Source organism: Mastomys coucha, unplaced genomic scaffold (genome assembly GCF_008632895.1).
Source record: "Mastomys coucha isolate ucsf_1 unplaced genomic scaffold, UCSF_Mcou_1 pScaffold20, whole genome shotgun sequence".
NCBI lineage: Eukaryota > Metazoa > Chordata > Mammalia > Rodentia > Muridae > Mastomys > Mastomys coucha.
The window spans coordinates 114,138,232-114,154,892 of NW_022196903.1; the positions used below are offsets into that span (position 1 = coordinate 114,138,232).

At 49.5% G+C, this 16,661-nt stretch overlaps 1 protein-coding gene and 1 long non-coding RNA gene across 24 annotated transcripts in view; one reads left to right on the plus strand and one right to left on the minus strand.

Annotated features, from left to right (window-relative positions):
* Positions 1-16,661, minus strand: part of Mical3 (microtubule associated monooxygenase, calponin and LIM domain containing 3) — a 201,824-nt gene that overhangs the window by 6,691 nt on the left and 178,472 nt on the right. For 18 of the 23 annotated variants that reach the window (XM_031383246.1, XM_031383254.1, XM_031383248.1 and 15 more), the window contains 3 exons: positions 16,511-16,561; positions 15,164-15,274; positions 14,097-14,190 (listed from right to left, as the gene is read on the minus strand). In XM_031383246.1, coding sequence (XP_031239106.1) covers positions 14,097-14,190; positions 15,164-15,274; positions 16,511-16,561 — 256 coding nt within the window. Of the gene's footprint in view, positions 1-9,238; positions 9,411-9,541; positions 9,593-10,060; positions 10,314-14,096; positions 14,191-15,163; positions 15,275-16,510; positions 16,562-16,661 lie in introns of those variants that run through there. The other 5 variants (XM_031383260.1, XM_031383267.1, XM_031383265.1 and 2 more) reach the window with 3 other exon arrangements.
* Positions 228-6,213, plus strand: LOC116099524. The gene is made up of 2 exons (XR_004122286.1): positions 228-775; positions 6,009-6,213. It is a non-coding gene; the product is annotated as an uncharacterized LOC116099524 (long non-coding RNA).

The following is a 16,661-nucleotide window of genomic DNA, read 5'->3' on the forward strand; positions in this document are numbered from 1 at the left end:
TTTTTTTTTTTTTTGTAAGCACAGAAATTGAACAAGAGCAGGCCCAGGCTGCAGGCAGCAGTGGCCAATGAGGGCATGTAGTAACATTGGGACATTATCGTATTTTGGCCTTGGGTAGGTTTGCCTACCTCCACGCAATAGACATTCTAAATATGCAGCCAACGCTGCTTCTAGGTGTGCAGGAGGTTACTGGGGTCACCAACAAAACCTATGTAACGTGTTCTTAAGATGTCACCCTTGACACGTGTGCTCAAGGTTAAGCTATCTCTTCTGTAACTCTAAGGGGCAAGGAGGATCTATCACCTTTGGCCACCATGACCACACAAAGGGACCCTGAGTCTGCACAGGTGATGTCTTTATCTTGTCATAGTCCTCTAGGGCTGACAGAATGCTTTGCATCCTGAACCAGGGAAGTTAGAGGAAACTATGAACACACAGAGATGCCTTCACTAGCCAGCAGCTCTACTCCTCCCCCACGCCCCGGGCTATGGAAAACCAAGCAGCCCCCTTCCCTTCAGCTCCTAAACCTTTCAGAGGCATCCAATGCCACGGTGGAGGGGTGGTGTCACACTGTGGACTGTTAGACCCATAGGGGGTGAGCTGACGAGACAACAACTCACAGGGACACTTGGTGAGAGTAGTGGTGGGCACCTGGGAGACTGTGCAGAGATCTCTACAGACCTGACCGCCATTCGAGGAAGAGGGGAGAGGAGCTGAGCAAGGGACCATCACAGAACCACAGGAGCACACACAGGAGACAGGAAGCCCCAGGAAGGTAAGGCCTTTGAGCTATGGGAGGACTGGGAGGAAGGTGGCCTATGATGAGAATGAGGCTCAGGTTAACAGGGGTGGGGTGGTAGTGGTGGTAAAGGTCAAGCTTACTGTTGGACTGGCCGTTCTATACCGTGGTGGGATAATTGCAGGGACCAGCCTCTTTTTCCTTTAAAGCCTTTCAGTATCCTACTTAGCATTTTGTGTGCAGTAAGTAAACTTGATACTGGGTACGGCCTTCAAACCAAAGCCACAGACAGTGTGTGAAGTCCTTTCATCCCCTCTCAATAGCTTCAGTGAGCTGACGCTTGGGTCTTTTCCAAAAATTTGACCTGCTCCACCTGCTTAGGCTCGAAGCATAAAGTCTGTGTGTGGGCTCAGAGACCTGGAGAAACCCCATAAGTACCAATATCAACCGTCTTTGCAGCTTCCTGGGACTCTAATGACACACGAGAAGGTAGCTGTGTAGCTAGAACAGCATTCAGACTCATCAGCAAGGGACAGTGACACTGTATGTAAGCAATGCACATGAAAATGAGGCAGGTGCCTGCACATATATACGCATACATAGACCTCGAGGTAAACACGGCTCTCTGGATATCTCACAGTGAATCCTAAGTTCTTTTATCTCAATCTCATCCCTTGCACAACCTTTACAACACAGAACATCGTTTGAAATAACAGAATATTGAGAACCGAAGAAAGAAAATAAAATTTGAGAGGGAGGAGGAAGGGACAACATTGGGTGAAGCAACTATTTAAAAAAACAAAACAAAGGAGGAAAAGACATTGCCGTCTGAACAGGAAGGAGGGAGGGTGTGAACAGATGGGTCCACCTTGCTTTGTAGTCTCCAGCACATCTATGATGAATACCCATCCTCATAATTAGAAGAAAAAAGAACCCCACCTATAGGTACTATTTTAAAAAGAAGAAATGGAACAGAAAAATTTATCAAATGGGGGATTCTATCCCAGAGCAGAATCTGAATAGAGTGTGCAGGCAGAGCACAGAGAGAGGCGCTGATTTTATAGCAATTTCTTTGCCTTTTATGGAAATGTGAGAAGCAGCAGTTTTGGTTTGCTGGATCTCCTCCCTGCTCTTTTCTGTGGCGCTGGGGATGAACCCAGGGCCTCAGGAATGCTGGGCAAGAGCTCTACCTTGCTGAGCTATAAACCTGTAAGACACTGAGCTTAGGTGCTCATTCGAACTTCATTAGTCTTTTTACTGTTCAGAGTACTGAGCTGTACCGGCCAGGCTGAGGCAGAGGTGGGTTCAGTGTTCATTTACATAAGAGGATGTGCTAACCAAGCCTAGAGGAGCTAAGACATAGATCTTGTTCTACTCACAGCTCAGAGACCCCTCAGGGATAGCATGGGATGAAAGGGGAGATGGCTTGAGGGCCCCCATTTTTAATCTAGCCTTTCAAGTCGGCCTAGTTACATTTACAAAACTCCACTTCTACAATGCTACTGATGTCAGAAAGAACTAGAAAGACCTAAAAGGATCACGGGTTTATTTTAAGGGAAAGATGAGAATAATTTGTGGGAGAAATGTCTACTACCTGGTGGAGAACACACGCAACCTAACACTTGGGAGGCAGAGGCAAGAGGATCAGAAGTTAAGGTCACCCTTGATGCCTCACACAGTGAGCATGAGACCAACCTGGGTTACACGTCAACTTACTTCAAAACAAATAAAACAAAACCTCCAGAGAAATGTCTCCTAACTACTCCTCCTGTGCCAGGGATTGTGCCGATTTCTTTCAGCCCTATTTCTCTTTAAACTACAAAGCAGGAAATCTTTTCAGTTCTTTCCCCCCCTTCCCCGCTCTTATGAGACATGATTTCTCAGTGTAGTCCTGGCTGTCCTGGAACTGGTTCTGTATACCAGGTTGCCTTCAAAGATCTGCCTGCCTCTGCCTCTTGAGTGCTGGGATTAAAAGCATACCCTACCACTGCCTGACAGGAAAGCATTTCTGACTGGACAAAGAGGTGGTGAGCTGTCACTACTAGAAAGTGAGTGAGCAGGCCAGATTCAAGGACTCCTGGTCAAAAAGAAAAGGTGTCACCAGGGAGCTGGTTTGGAGCTGAGAAACCACCTGGAGGCAGGCCTCACCTCTGTATCCATCTTGGATACCTTCTAGGTCTCTATGTCCCTGAGTCAAGGAATACCACCAGACTTAATGCTGGAAAGCCCCTGACAGCCAGATCCCAAAGTCCTTAGCCTGTTAGGTTTCGGACATACCAGCTCTGTACTGTCCAGACACTGTGAGAAAAGTGGGCCACCAGCTCTGTACTGTCCAGACACTGTGAGAAAAGTGGGCCACCAGCTCGGTACTGTCCAGACACTGTGAGAAAAGTGGGCTTTTTATGGGCCTGGCACTGTCTGTGTGAGTGCACAGTTCTAAATCCCTAGCCCGCAAATGTCAATCATTATCCCTCTGGAGAATGGGCATTGGCTCTACACATTCCCTTCTGATGTACTGCAGCCAATTTCATCTACAAAGTGAGGGGAGGCCCAGGGACAGTGGACTGCTACACTTCCCTCTGTGAACAGACACTTTCTGGTGGCCTCTGAAGGCGTCAGAGCCAGGGAGAAGTCTGCTTCTTTCTTAGCTGCACTCTCCTGTTACTGGAACTCCAGCTTCCTCTGGGCAGCCCTTGCTTGGTCTGGAGTGGACTCTGGCTACTCATTTGTAGCAATGTTATATATTTACTGCCAAGTGTCCCAGCACGGAATCAATGCCTAATTAATTAATTATCCAGAGTCTCATGTATCTCAGGCTGGCTTAGAACCTACTATGCAGCCAGGAATGACTTTGAACTTTTGATCTTCTTGCTTCTACCTCTCAGCTGAGCTGGTAGGTATGTACCACCATGATCAGTCTATGCAGGGCTGGGGATCAAACTCAGACTTTTGTGCGCACCAGGAAAGCGTTATGTCTCTAGCTTCCCTTTCCTTTTCTCCCCACCTCTCTCTCTCTTTCTCTCTTTCTCTCTCTCTCTCTTTCTCTTCTCTCTCTCTCTCTCTCTCTCTCTCTCTCTCTCTCTCTCTCTCTCTCTCTCTCTCTCTCTCTCTCTCTCTCTCTCTCTCTCTCTCTCTGGTTTTTCGAGACAGGGTTTCTCTGTGTAGCCCTGGCTGTCCTGGAACTCACTCTGTAGACCAGGCTGACCTCGAACTCAGAAATCCACCTATCTCTGCCTCCCAAGTGTTGGGATTAAAGGTGTGTACCACCACTGCCCCGTTCTCCCCTCTTTCAAGTCAAGGACTTATGTAGCCCAGGTTGGCCTTCAATTCCCAGTCCTTTAGTTTTGGCATTACAGGCACGGGCTATCATGCCTGGCCTCTTTTTTGTTGTTGTTGCTGGGGATAGAACTCAGAGCCTCTCGCTGCTCAGTGATCTGCCACTGAGTAACATGCTAGGCCTGAGCAATTTCCTGGAGGGTTGGGTATGAAGAATGGGATTCTTGTTAGTGTTCAAGTCTGTCTTGTATAAAACTGGCAAAATCTCTGTTGACTGAGATGATGCTCCGCTGTCCTTACTCCGCAACCTCTCGTCTATTTGGTCATTACCAATGCCTTCCCATGCACGAGGAAGGCTTTGCACAGCAAGGCTGAGAGGTCCAGCCCCCAACCATAGCAATTGCAAGCTCTGAGGCTCTGGCTCGAGATCCAGATGGTTGGTGCCATGATTCAGTATGTGATCATCAGATAGGGTAAGGCTGCTCTGGTAAGGCACAGATGACATACACATGATGACATACACAGATGACATGACAGCGCTGTGTGCTGAAGATAAAGAGCTCAGAGCAGAACCACTCTCTAGGCTGGAGAACTCCTGGTGAGCTAGAAAATACTCATGAGAACTGAGGTCCACATGGATGTGAGTGTACATCAGAGGTCACACAGATGTACACACACACACACACACACACACACACACACACACACACACACACAGGATCAAGGAAAAACTGAGCCAGGCTAAATGTTCAGCTTGACCAGAAAGGCAGAAATCTACCAACATCCAGAGAGAGGAAATAAACGTGAAGAAGTAACTCAGGAGGGAACCAGCAGGCCATATCAGGCCTCTCTCCAGCTCACTGGCAACCACAGATCCCTTTCCAGTCCTTCATGCTGCACTGCTAAGCCATTCGTTTCCCTCTCAGACAAAGGAGACGTGAGGGTCTGCAAAGTCAGCAGTTGCGTGAGTGTACTGAATCTGAGTATTGCAGAGGAGCTGTGTTTCTCTCTAGATCTCCAGTCACCTTGCTCTGGTCGATAGAGCAGCAGTGACTTCTCACTGCTCACAGCAGTTCTTAACCTGAGGGTCTCGACCCCTTCGAGGGTCACACATCAATCAGACACCCTGCGTATCAGATACTTACATTACGATTCATCACAGGAGCACAAGTACAGTTATGAAGCAGCAACAAGATAATTTAATGATGGGGGGGGTCACTACACCGTGAGGAACTGTATTAAAGGGCTGCGACACTAGGAAGGTTACAAACCACTGCTTAGTAAAGCAAGACCCAGTGGGCTGTGTCTGTCACATGGCCAGGGGAGGGCAGGAGGGCTGTGCTCGTGGAGACCCTTCTTCTCTGGCTCGAGTCATTATTTGTCACTTTGATGATTTTTTTTTTTCAAATTATAATCCCAGCTCGCCAAGTAAATTTTTATACACTCCATGGCTCTCAGGGACTTTTCTTTTTCATTTAGCATTGTTCATTGGGCTCTGGGTCTCTGAGCCATAGCCCCAACCCCAAAACTGCCTTGAAAAACCAAAAACGGAACAAACAAAGCCAGCAGCCTCTTTTTAGTTCAGACTGCACTTTGCCTGCAATTGTCCTGCCTCTGCCTTCTGAGTGCTGGGATCAATGCGTCACCATCACCCGGCCTACAGACACTTTTTATACAGGGTCTCAAGCCTGTATGTGTCAGGCTAAGAGCGCTGAAGGACCCCACGGAGGCACTGTGGTGGGCAGGAACCCATGTCTGGGCTTCTTAGGTGAGAAACAGAGTTCCCAATAGCTTACATGCTGCTCAGAGCTCTGTCTCCAGTAACAGATGCCACCGTCCACAATGTGGCCTTTTAGGGAAGCAGGAGCAGAGGGCCAGCTTCTCTACTTCAAGATCCAGACTTCAAATAATGAATATTAGAATATGTGCCTGAAGGGAAAAACCAGCAGACTCTGACCAGGGTCATCTATGGTCATCTATGCCTTCCTTTCAGGTGCGCTGAGCGGAGAGCCCTGCTCTTGCTTGGAGTACACAGGTGCCTCCCTCCAGAAAGAAGTACATCTTTCTTCATGTCCCCTACATGGGAGCAGAACCCACATGGTGTCGCTGCCATTGGCAAACAATGAGGCTCTGGGATGAGGAACAGAAGCAGCAAGCTGTCTGACGGCAGGAGGGGGCCTTAAAACGTCAAAGACGAATGAGTTTCTTTTTCTCTGCTTATTCTGTTTCACTCCAGAATCCTCTAGCGCACCAAATCCAAGGCTAGAACTTGGTGTCTGGGGTCACCACAGAAAACAGCTCACTGCGTTTCCTTACCTGAGCAGTAGGTTAGAGACAACATTGAAGACATACACAGAGACAGACAGTGCCTCAAGCGGGAGGGAGGGGTTGGGGCATGTGGCAAGAGTGGGTTTGGACCACTCCTTCCACAATGCCCTGAACGTAAATTATCTCTTCACAGACAGAGACGACCTCAGAGTGGACATAAACATTCTTTAGAGAACCGTTAGGAGGAGGCGAGGAGGTGAGACAGGGTATTAGACGAGATGGGGTCTGTTAACCGGGTGCAAGCATCCGCCCTTTTTCAGCATCAATGGCCGTGAGTGGGAGCCCCCCAGCATTCCAGAAGCTGGGGACACCGACAGGGGCCTGTGGCCAAGTGGATCCCTGGAGTGTAAGACTGGGATGAAGAGAGCAGAGCCAGCTCATGCCACCTACCCAGGGAGCTTGACAAGGGTCCTATTCCTGATCAGTGATGTTTCTATGGATATAGTACTGACCTCATAGGAGTCAGATGAAATTTTTTTTTTTTTTTGTGGAATAAGGGGTAGAGCCCAGAACCTCATGTTTCTGGGCAAGTGTTGTTCCAGAAAGCTACACTCTTAGACCTGTCTTAGGATTCATTTCAATCACATCTGTGCATGTGTGTGTATATGTACCTGGAGTGTGGAGGCGAGAGGTTGACATGAACTGTTTTCCTCCATGACCATACCATTTAAATGTTTCTTAATGACTACATTTATTTTTCTTTTTAAAATTTTATTTACTTTTCCTTATTTGTATGTGTGCCCGTTATGTGTGTGTGTACAGGTGCCCACAAAGGCCGGAAGAGAATGTTAGATCCCCTGTAGTTGGAGCTATAGGGGGTTGTGAGCTGCCTCACTTGGGAACATGGATGCTGAGCTCTGGTCCTTTGGATGAGCAGCAAGTGCTCTTAAGCACTCAACCATCCCTGCAGCCCATTATTATTATTGTTGTTATTATTATTATATATTTATTTACTTATATCCTGATTGTGAGGGTGGCATGAACACGCCACTGCATGTGTGGACACCTTGCAGGAGCTGGATCCTGCCTTGTGCCCCGTGGATTCTGAAGACTTAACTCAGGTCCTTCGGCTCAGCAGCAAGTACCTTTGGATGGAGGACCACTGCACCACCAGCCCACTGCCTGGTTTTCTGAGACAGGGTCTCTCACTAAACCCACAGCTAGCTCAGCAGGACTAGTTGGACAGCGAGCTACAGGAACACCTCCTGTCTGTGCTTAGCCAGCACTAGGATTACTAATGCATGTCACCATGCCTGGATTTGTTTTGTTTTTTTAATGTGGGTACAGGGGAATCGAACTCAAGTCCTCATGCTTGCGTGGCAGGCACTGACTCAGCTCACTGAGTCATCTCTTAGCTCTATATATTCTTGTTTTGAGACACTCATACTAGCCAAGCCTGGCTTCAAACTCATGTCAAGTCTCCCCTTCGGCTCCCCCAGTGCTAAGACTGCAGGCATGACCTACTGCCTGCAGGCTCTCCCTATGTAGCTGTGGCTGGCCTGGAACTCACTGTGGAGACAAGGCTGGCTTTTAACTCATAGAACTCTTGTCTCTGACTCAAGAGTTCTGGGATTAAAGGTGTGTGCCAGTATATGTAGCTTGTCCTGACTTTATTATTATTATTATTATTATTTTGGGGGGGGGTGTTTTGAGACAAGGTTTCTCTGTGTAGCCCTGGCTGTCCTGGAACTCACTCTGTAGCCCTGGCTGGCCTCGAACTCAGAAATCTGCCTGCCTCCACCTCCCAAGTGCTGGGATTAAAAGTGTGCGCCACCACTGCCCAGCTTGGCCTGACTTTAATATGCATGCATATATATTTTATGTGCATCAGTGGAGGACATGTGTATCACAGTAAGTGTGTGGATGTCAGAGGACAACTTGTGGGAGCTAGTCCTTTTGCACTACGTGTCTTGGGAAATTGACATCTGGTTGTTTGGCGTGGAAGCAAACATCTGTATCTGATGAGCCATCTCGCTGGCTCCAGACTATGGCTTTTAAACGAGCAGTCCAGGAAGTGTCTCTCTCCTTGACAAGGGTGGGGAAGAACAAGAAACTTTATACTGCCCTGTACTTCTGTCTTCGGGAGGCTTGGAAACTCCAAGCGGGTGTGTGTGTGCGAAGAGATCAGAGTGCCTAGTGGAGAAGAGGGAGCTACAGTTACCCTGCTATCCCGGACACAGCCACTTGCTGGACACTCACTCATCGGGCAACTTGGCAGCCTTCCAGGAGACAACAACTCAAAGTCTAGGAGCGAGTCTCCAGATGGGCCATTTCTCTGCTGAGCTTTGCACTCAGCCCCCTGGGACCAGGGTTCTCCTGTGTTAGAGGGATCAGGACCAGCTGGGAAAGCAGTAAGAATAGATACCCGGGCCTGTCTGTCTCCTTTCTAAATCCGTGGGTCTGGGCTGGGGTCTGAGAGCCTGCATGTCTAATAAACCCCAGTGGATCTGTGCGGACGAGTGCCAGGGCACAGCCAGGAAGGGGCATTATGGACTTAGGTAAGTGCTGAATCTTGTGATTCTGGGCAGAGGCAGCAACGGTAGAGAGAGCCTTTCTCATGCACTAGGGAAAACCTGACACACCTGAAATGCAAATGGCTGAAGGTATGTTCGCTGTTCTTAAGTTTCTAAAATGTATATTTTATCTGCAGGTGCTGGAGATGGCTCTTGGGCGTGCCACGCAAGGGCTCTATCAGTGAGTTACAGCCCTCAGCTCATGCTGTCATCGGCAGCGTGGCGGGTGGGCAGGCGGGTGGTGGGCCTCCTGGTGGATGTGACGCCTACACATTGTAAAGGCTGAGATTCGGGATGACAGTCTCGACTGGACTGGAGCCTTGAGTGTAAGGGGACCACTGCTCGACAGCGGAACATGCAGATTCAGGCTGTGTGGGGGCAGGGCTGGAAGTTTTGTTTGTTTTAAATAAAATGTTAGAAGAACCTCAAGCAGCAAGAGCTATCTTAATTGTCTTCCGTGGCACATGTGGGCTCAGCAGCTGCCTCCCTTTGGTTGTGCTGGGGATGGAACCCAGGGCTTCGGCGCATACGAGGCAAGCGCTCTGACACTGAGCCTGGAAAAGGGTTTGTGCTTTGCTGTTTGGTTATCAGATTGGCTCTTCTTCAGTGAGCAGGGACTGGGACGGAGGACAAGAGGGAAGGGCGTCTCGGGGTTAGTGCCAGCCGTGGACGATGGTATACATACCACCCAGGTGCAGGTCGATGAGGCCACTGTAATAAGATTCTCCCCAATAGTCTACAACAAGGAATTGGTGAAGACAGAGTTATTGGATCAGATGACCCTGCTGCCACCCCGACCCAACAGCTATCAAGGACATGACACATAAAACAGACAGGAATATTGTGAGAGAGCCCGGTGGAGCAGCCGGAAAGCGTGCATGTCTGCAAAGCATGCCATGCACACACGCAGGCCATCTCTGCAGCTCGTGGTATGGAGGGGGGCAAGGCGGGGCACCAAACACCACTACGGATGGAGTCGCCAGCCAACACCAGGGAGATTCCTGTTCTCACCTCGACTCAGGGGGGATGGGACTTGGCGCAGCTGGCAACTCCAACCTCACTGGAAGGCAACCTCCCTAAGATCTAAGGAAGTTTAAGGCTAGAACAGAGGCTACTCTCCTGCTTACTTTCTGAATATTAGAGGCTACAAGCTAAGGCTTTCAAGGTGTGAACATTGTGTGATAAAGAAAAGAAAACAGAAAGCTCTGGAAAACAAGTAACTTGTAAGTGACTCCATTAGCGGTGCCTGTGCTTTCCGCAGAAACCACTGTGCTGGGTGAGCTTGAGACGAGGCTCCCATGTCTTCTGGGGTTTAGGTTCCCCCATCTTCAGAGAACCTTTTCTTTCAAGGAACGAGCTGGGACACTGGCCCATGTCCCACCCTCTATCCTCGGAGGCTGTGACCATAAGCCTTCCTTGTTTCTTGGCTCCAAGAGCTGTCCAGCAGCTTAAGGTACCTAAGGTGCAAAAAGGGGGCCTGGAAGGTCTTGAGCTGGCAGTTTTTAGGGCCCAGAGCACAACAAAACGTCTGGTGTTCTCTGTACCTCACAATTTGGATGCCGATCCTGCCAACCACATCTTTCTCTTTTAAGGATGGGTACGTCAGAGAGCTAAGCGCCTTTGGTGGCTTTCCAGCTCATGTCCAGGGCTAGTCCAGTGGTTCTAAGCTTGAGTCAGAGAAACAGAGAAGTTCCCCTCTGGTTCCAGGACAAGAATCCCACAAGTCTTGGCCTTGCCCTGGAGCCTAATCCGTGTGGCCTATATATGTAAAAGTCTACAACAGATACAGAGAACCTGATGGCAACCCCAGACCAGATCTCCTCTGGGTATCTTAGCTAACAAAGCGTGACCCCTTTGACAGCAATGGAGACTTGAAGTGACCCCATGAGCCAGGATGGCAGGTTCTGGCCAGCTTGGCGTGCAGCTCAGGGAGGGAGCCCAGTAGTGCAGCTAGAAGCTGCCGCATTTCTTGCTCAGCCAATGAGACTGCAAAGTGGAATGGAATGAGAAACAGCGAGAAAGCTGCTGCTGAGTGCACACTCAGTCTCCAAGATGGTCTTTGTCAGGGACAAGGTCACCGGGAACTGACCAGTGCTGGGCGTGGAGTGTTAAGTATAAGAACAGGAAAAGAGTGTATTTGGAAATACAAATGCATCATAGGGAGATGTCCCAAGAGTCTCTAAGGTGCACCTGCAGACACAGTCTCACCTTCTGGTCCAGGAGGGTTTCCAAAGATCTGCCTAGAGTTGGGAGTTAGACTAGAACATGGCTTTCAAACTTCTGTTGAATCCTAGGGCTCTTCAAGAGGGGCTCCGGGGGGGACGGGGGGCTCCCAGATACCTGGCCCATGGCCAGTTTTAACTTTTGAAGACTTAATGCATAGCTTGGTCAAGTACTGCACATGCCCACTTTTGACCCACTGAAGACCCGCAGGCAAGTCTGCTTTGCGGGGAGCTATCGGGTCCAAGTTTCTTTTGCTTCATGTACAAGAAGATGAACTTGTCATACATACACTGGTAAGAAGTTAGTTAATTCAAGTCCTGCTGGCAAGAACAGAGGTCATGTGCCACTGTGTGGGGACCCTTGAGTAGGGTCCCTAGAAGGCTTAGGAGGTGCTGGCTTCTGAGTGCACTGCTGGTCCTTCCAAGTGGCTAGGGAGCACGCCAGCACCGTATAGCATACCCGGGGTTCCTCTTTATGTTCGAGAGCTTCTTTATTGTTTTTTCTTAAAAGATTTATTTGTATTTAATGTGTATGAGTGTTTTGTCTGCATGCACACCTGGTGTCTGTGGAGGATGCTGGATCCCTGGGAACTGAGGATACAGATGGTTGTGAGCAGTCATGTGGATGCTGGGAACAAAACCCAGGTCCCCTGCACAGCCACCAAGCACCCTTCACTGCTGAGCCATCTCTCCAGCCCCTATATTTGTTTTATATTTTATAAAGAATATGAATTACTGTCGGTGATTCAGCTGCTCTTACTCGCAAGCACCTGCAGCTGTTGTATTTGTAGCTATGGCGATTTCCAGTGAGCTGCTAAAGGCTCCCACTAAGAGCAAACATGCACCCGCTGGGACGCCCAGAGCCCTGCGCTCGGGCTTCCGGATATCTGCAACTCTCACTGAACAGGTACTTTCAAGTTTGTGTGTGCATCAAAAACAAAAACAAAAACAAAAACAAAAACGTACATTTTTAAAATAATTCTTTTGGATTTTAGACCTCAACTAACAATTTGTATACAATGGGCTCTCTTGCCAACTGAGTTAGGATAAATTCAGATTGTGTGTATGTGTGAGTATACATGTGAACACTGATGTCTGTGGAGTTCAGAAATGGGTGGCAGCTCCCCTGGAGCTGGAGTTACAGACTGCTGTGAGCCACCTGAGGTGAGTGCTGGAAACTGAACTCTGGTCCTCTGTAAGAGCAGTATGCGATCTTAACCACAGAGCCATCTCTCTGTCAATTTTTAATGGCATCACTTTCTGGCTCCCTGGTAGCAGCTGGAGTGGCGTGCCTTTTACAGAAGTGCGGAGACAGACTGCAGTTGCGTGGAACTCTAAGCACTTTCCAGAAACCATCAACCAAATGGTTATCTCTGACAGAGCACCCTTGGGAAACTTCTGTGAACCATGTCCTTAGATAGTAAGTAATGCCAACTATTAATGTGGGACACGGCTATCCCTTAGCTGAAGAACCTCCTGAATCTGGAGAAAGGTGAGAGCCACGCTCCAGGTCCCCTGCTGGCATTTTGTGCATGAGGAGAGGAGTGGAGAGGACAAGGCTCTCCAGAGGGAGGGTTAACCCCATCCAGTGCAGGCTGCACCGAGAAGATCAGTCAGAGGAAGAGGAACAGGGAGACAGACGCCTTCAGGCTGCTGGACACACCACTGGGAAGCCAAGGAAATGTGTGGGTGAATCCCCTCTTCACTGCTTGGCGTGGGGGCCAGTGTTCCTCGTACCTGTGGTTCCCAGCCTTCTTAACTCGCTGGATACAAAGTGGCTTAAGCTTTTGTATCCTCTTTGGTAGCCTGGGCTTCACGGTATTATATCCAGCATCACAATCCGCATCAGGTGAAACACAACCCCCACAACATCCACATCTTCATCTCTCTCTCAGACACATCTCTGCCAGAGGACCATCACTGAGCCCGCCAGTGAGCACAAATTCTGAGACTTAAAGGGCTTGAAGAAAGATTTGCTTTCGTGCCTGCCCCGACTCCTTGATTGCCAATGCTGGTGGCTAGACCACTGGCCAGAGTTCAGAAAGCCCATGGGGCAGCAGCTGGCCCTGCCTGAACTCCTATTTGCTCTTTGGCTTGCCTGCCAGGTGTACCAACTTGCTTCCCTGTTTCTGGAGGGAAGCCACAAGAGGCTCTGACCTTCCCTTTTTCCTTTCCTCACACTATGAACGCTGAGTCCTTAGACCAGTGGCCACCTATGAAGATAACAGGGTCCCTATCCAGGCACTGGATTTTGTGTTAGCAGAGGTCAGTCATTCCATGCCTGAAGTGGGGCTGACCATGGGCCCAGAGACAGTTCAGATATCTCCTTGTCTTCTCTGTAACCACCAGTGTCAAGTCTAGCATGTTCCAACCACACAGCCCTTGTAATAGCTTCTCATGCTTATTCTACAATGGCTGATCAAAAGCCAGAGCCTCTCTAATACTGTTCTTAGTGATTTGACCTTTGGTGGACACAAGCCTGGGCCACCCATGGAAATCTGAGTGCACGGGCAGCCAGAAGCCCCACACAAGAGAGGATGCAGGCTCTGTGGCTGTGTAGCTTGGGCTGGAGGGAGCCCAGGGAATCGAGGACAGGAGAAGCACTCGGGAGAGCAGGCTAAGGCCTGTTCAGTGAGGTTCTGTGATGGTTCCTTGTGGGACAGTCTCCCTTACTCTCAGATGTTTTCTTCTAGAGAAAATGGTGGGGAGGGAGGGGAAGGAGCAGGAAGAGGAAGAGGAAAAGGAAGCCCAGGGCTTGCCACCAAACGGGTGACAGGGCCTGGGATCTCGTTCCTCATGGCAACAGCAAGCTGAGGAATGGGCTGGGGAGCAGGCCTAGGTGTCTGGGCTGCCTGGACATAGGTAAGCACTGGACCTTGAGGATGCCAACAACTCAGAAAACCCTGAGAGAGAGGAACCAAATTCCAGAAAAGGTGACGCCGAGCTGGCTCACCCCAGTAAGGAAGGTAGGCTCTCTCCTTGAGAACAGGCCTCGCCACAGAGGCAACCAGACAGTACCTGCTTCGCCTCGCAGAGCCTTCTCTACTGCAACGCCCCTCTCCTCCAGCTGCCTCTGCTTCTCCTCCACTTGCTCCAGTTGCCGCTGGATGATCTATCGAGAAACAGAGAATAAGCTTCCAGGCTGGCCTCGTCTCCAGCTTCCTGGAGAATCAAGCTGCAGACCCAAAGAGCGGGGGTGGGGGGAGAAAGCTAAATGTTGTCAAGATGTTGAAAGGGACATTATGGTCAGTGTGATGTGCCAGCTGCATGCAGCTGGATCCCAGGGCTTGTTATCTCTCCCTGGAATAGTTCAAAAGCATTTCAAAATGATTTCATTTAGCCTTTATCACAAGGAGACTGAAAAGTACTGGATGGAGTGATTAGAAGTCCTGCCTCAATAAGTTGGAAAAGAAGTGTCTAGACCAGTCTAGGACAGTGGTTCTCAACCTTCCTAAGGCGACCTTTTAATAGTTGTTAAAGGAGCTTTGAGGATGTCATCTCGGAAGATAAGAACACCCTTGTATTGGAGTGACCCCCTAACCATAAAATTATCTTTGTTGCTGTTTCATAACTGTAATTTTGCTGTTATGAATCGTAATGTAAATATCTGATATGAGAGATGAGATGTAACCCCTGTGAAAGGGTCATTCACCCCACAAAGGGGCTGCAACCCACAAGTTGAGAACCACTGGTCTAGAATGAGGCCTCAGGATGGAGGCTGATGACCAGGGGTACTTTTGAGCTTTTCCAATAAAATCCCAGACCATTCAGATCTGAGGTTGAGGCCATAAACTGGACTCCTGACACTCTGGTTACAAGTGAACTCGCTGACTCAACATCTATGTTAGACCAAGGCTTTCAGGAAATGCAAAACAAGCATGGACCTTCTTTTTTATAGACAAGTGCCTCAAAGACAGGGCCTCTGTAGTGCATGACACTTTGAGGTTGTCATTTTGGAGACAAGAAAACCCTATGTGCTTCTGCCCTGGCTTCTCCATCTCCCTTGCTGTGAGGCTCTTTGGGGGCACGGCGTGATGCTATTCCATTTCCACCTGCATGTGGTGTCCCACACGGCCAGTGCGTACCTGGGCTCGGTGCAGCCGCTTCAGCTCCTCCTGCTTGGCCTGTCTCCGAGCTGCCTTCTGTACACGCCGTGTCAGCTTGGCACTCAGCTCCTCCTCTGTGTAGGTTCTGGGCTAGAGAGAGTGAGAGAGCTCCTAAGCCAGGCGCAGGCAGGTGGAGGCTGGTTTAGGTGGTCAGTTGGCATGGGTCTGAGGGAGTCGCTGCCTGGTAGCCTGCTGGGCGTGGCAGGTGAGGCTGGGCCACAGGCTTCACCCTAATTGTCTCTGCTGAAGTCTTAAATACCACAGGGCACAGCTGTGTCACACAGACCCCCATGTGAGGCCCTTTACCTCTGTGGCAGCAACCAGAGGCTTGATGGGGGATGAGTGCTGGGGGATTAAACCACAGACAGACCAGAACTCCTTTGGCATTGAGACCATCGTGGCCATATAAGCATGCCTGTGATTTTCTTAAGGTACTGTGGTGCTTTTTTTAAAAAAAATACAACGCAGTAAAACATTTCTCTAGGCCTATTATTTCTGAGATACAGGGAAAACAAGGTCTGGAAAGTCAGGGGTCTCTTCCCTCCCCTTGATGGGATTACTTTCTTCAGGTGAATGGGGTTCATAAGGACTTTAGGAACTACCGTCTAAAGGAGAAAAGGTATGGGTGCCTCCATTTTAAATCTCAGTGGATCCAGTCTAACACAGGCCGAGAAACAACAGTGGTGGTGACTGCCAGGGTCAGCAGAGGCACCGGTTGCCATGGAGAAGAAGTGAGGAGGTGACCTGGCGGGGTAGTTAGGGTGGCGCCTGTGAGCTTGGAGGGGGGCATGATGGATGTCCTAGCCACCTGGACACATGGGCCACCAAGCACTCAGTGACTGCACAGACATCGGCAGCCACTGAGAAACATGAATGGGAGATTGCCTTCCTTTGTGAGACCCTCTGTGTCTCCTCTGAGATAAGGAAGCAGCCAGCATTCAGCTTGGGTCCAGACTTAGCTCTCCTCAAGGAGCTTCGATGATACAAGGTCAGGTGAACAGGCAGAAGGTGGTCTCTAGGATTGTTCCAGTGTCCCAGTGCCCTAGTGGTCCAGAGTGGAGGCTGATGACCATCCCTTCCTGGGCTACCCAGACCCAAGGGGGCAGCTCTGCCCTCACCCACGATGACATGCACTCCAGCCAACGGAAGAGTGACTGTGACTGTGTCCTCCTCCTTCTGTGACACAACTGAAGAAGGTTCTACTGTGACAGCTACATGCACCAGGACAGTTAGTGAGGACACAGCTGCAGGCCCAGCAGGGCTGTCCAAGTGGTTAATCACAGACAGGCATGCAACGGGGACCAGCCAGCGGGAATGAGACACTACCTTTGATGAATAGGCTCTCCTGAACGCCAAGGCGTGTGGTACATAAATCGACTTTTAAGGGGATGGCAACGGAAAACAAAACAGAACAGTAATGATAATGATGATTAAAAAATGAAAACGGAATACAGAAATGGAACAAAATCAGTTAGAG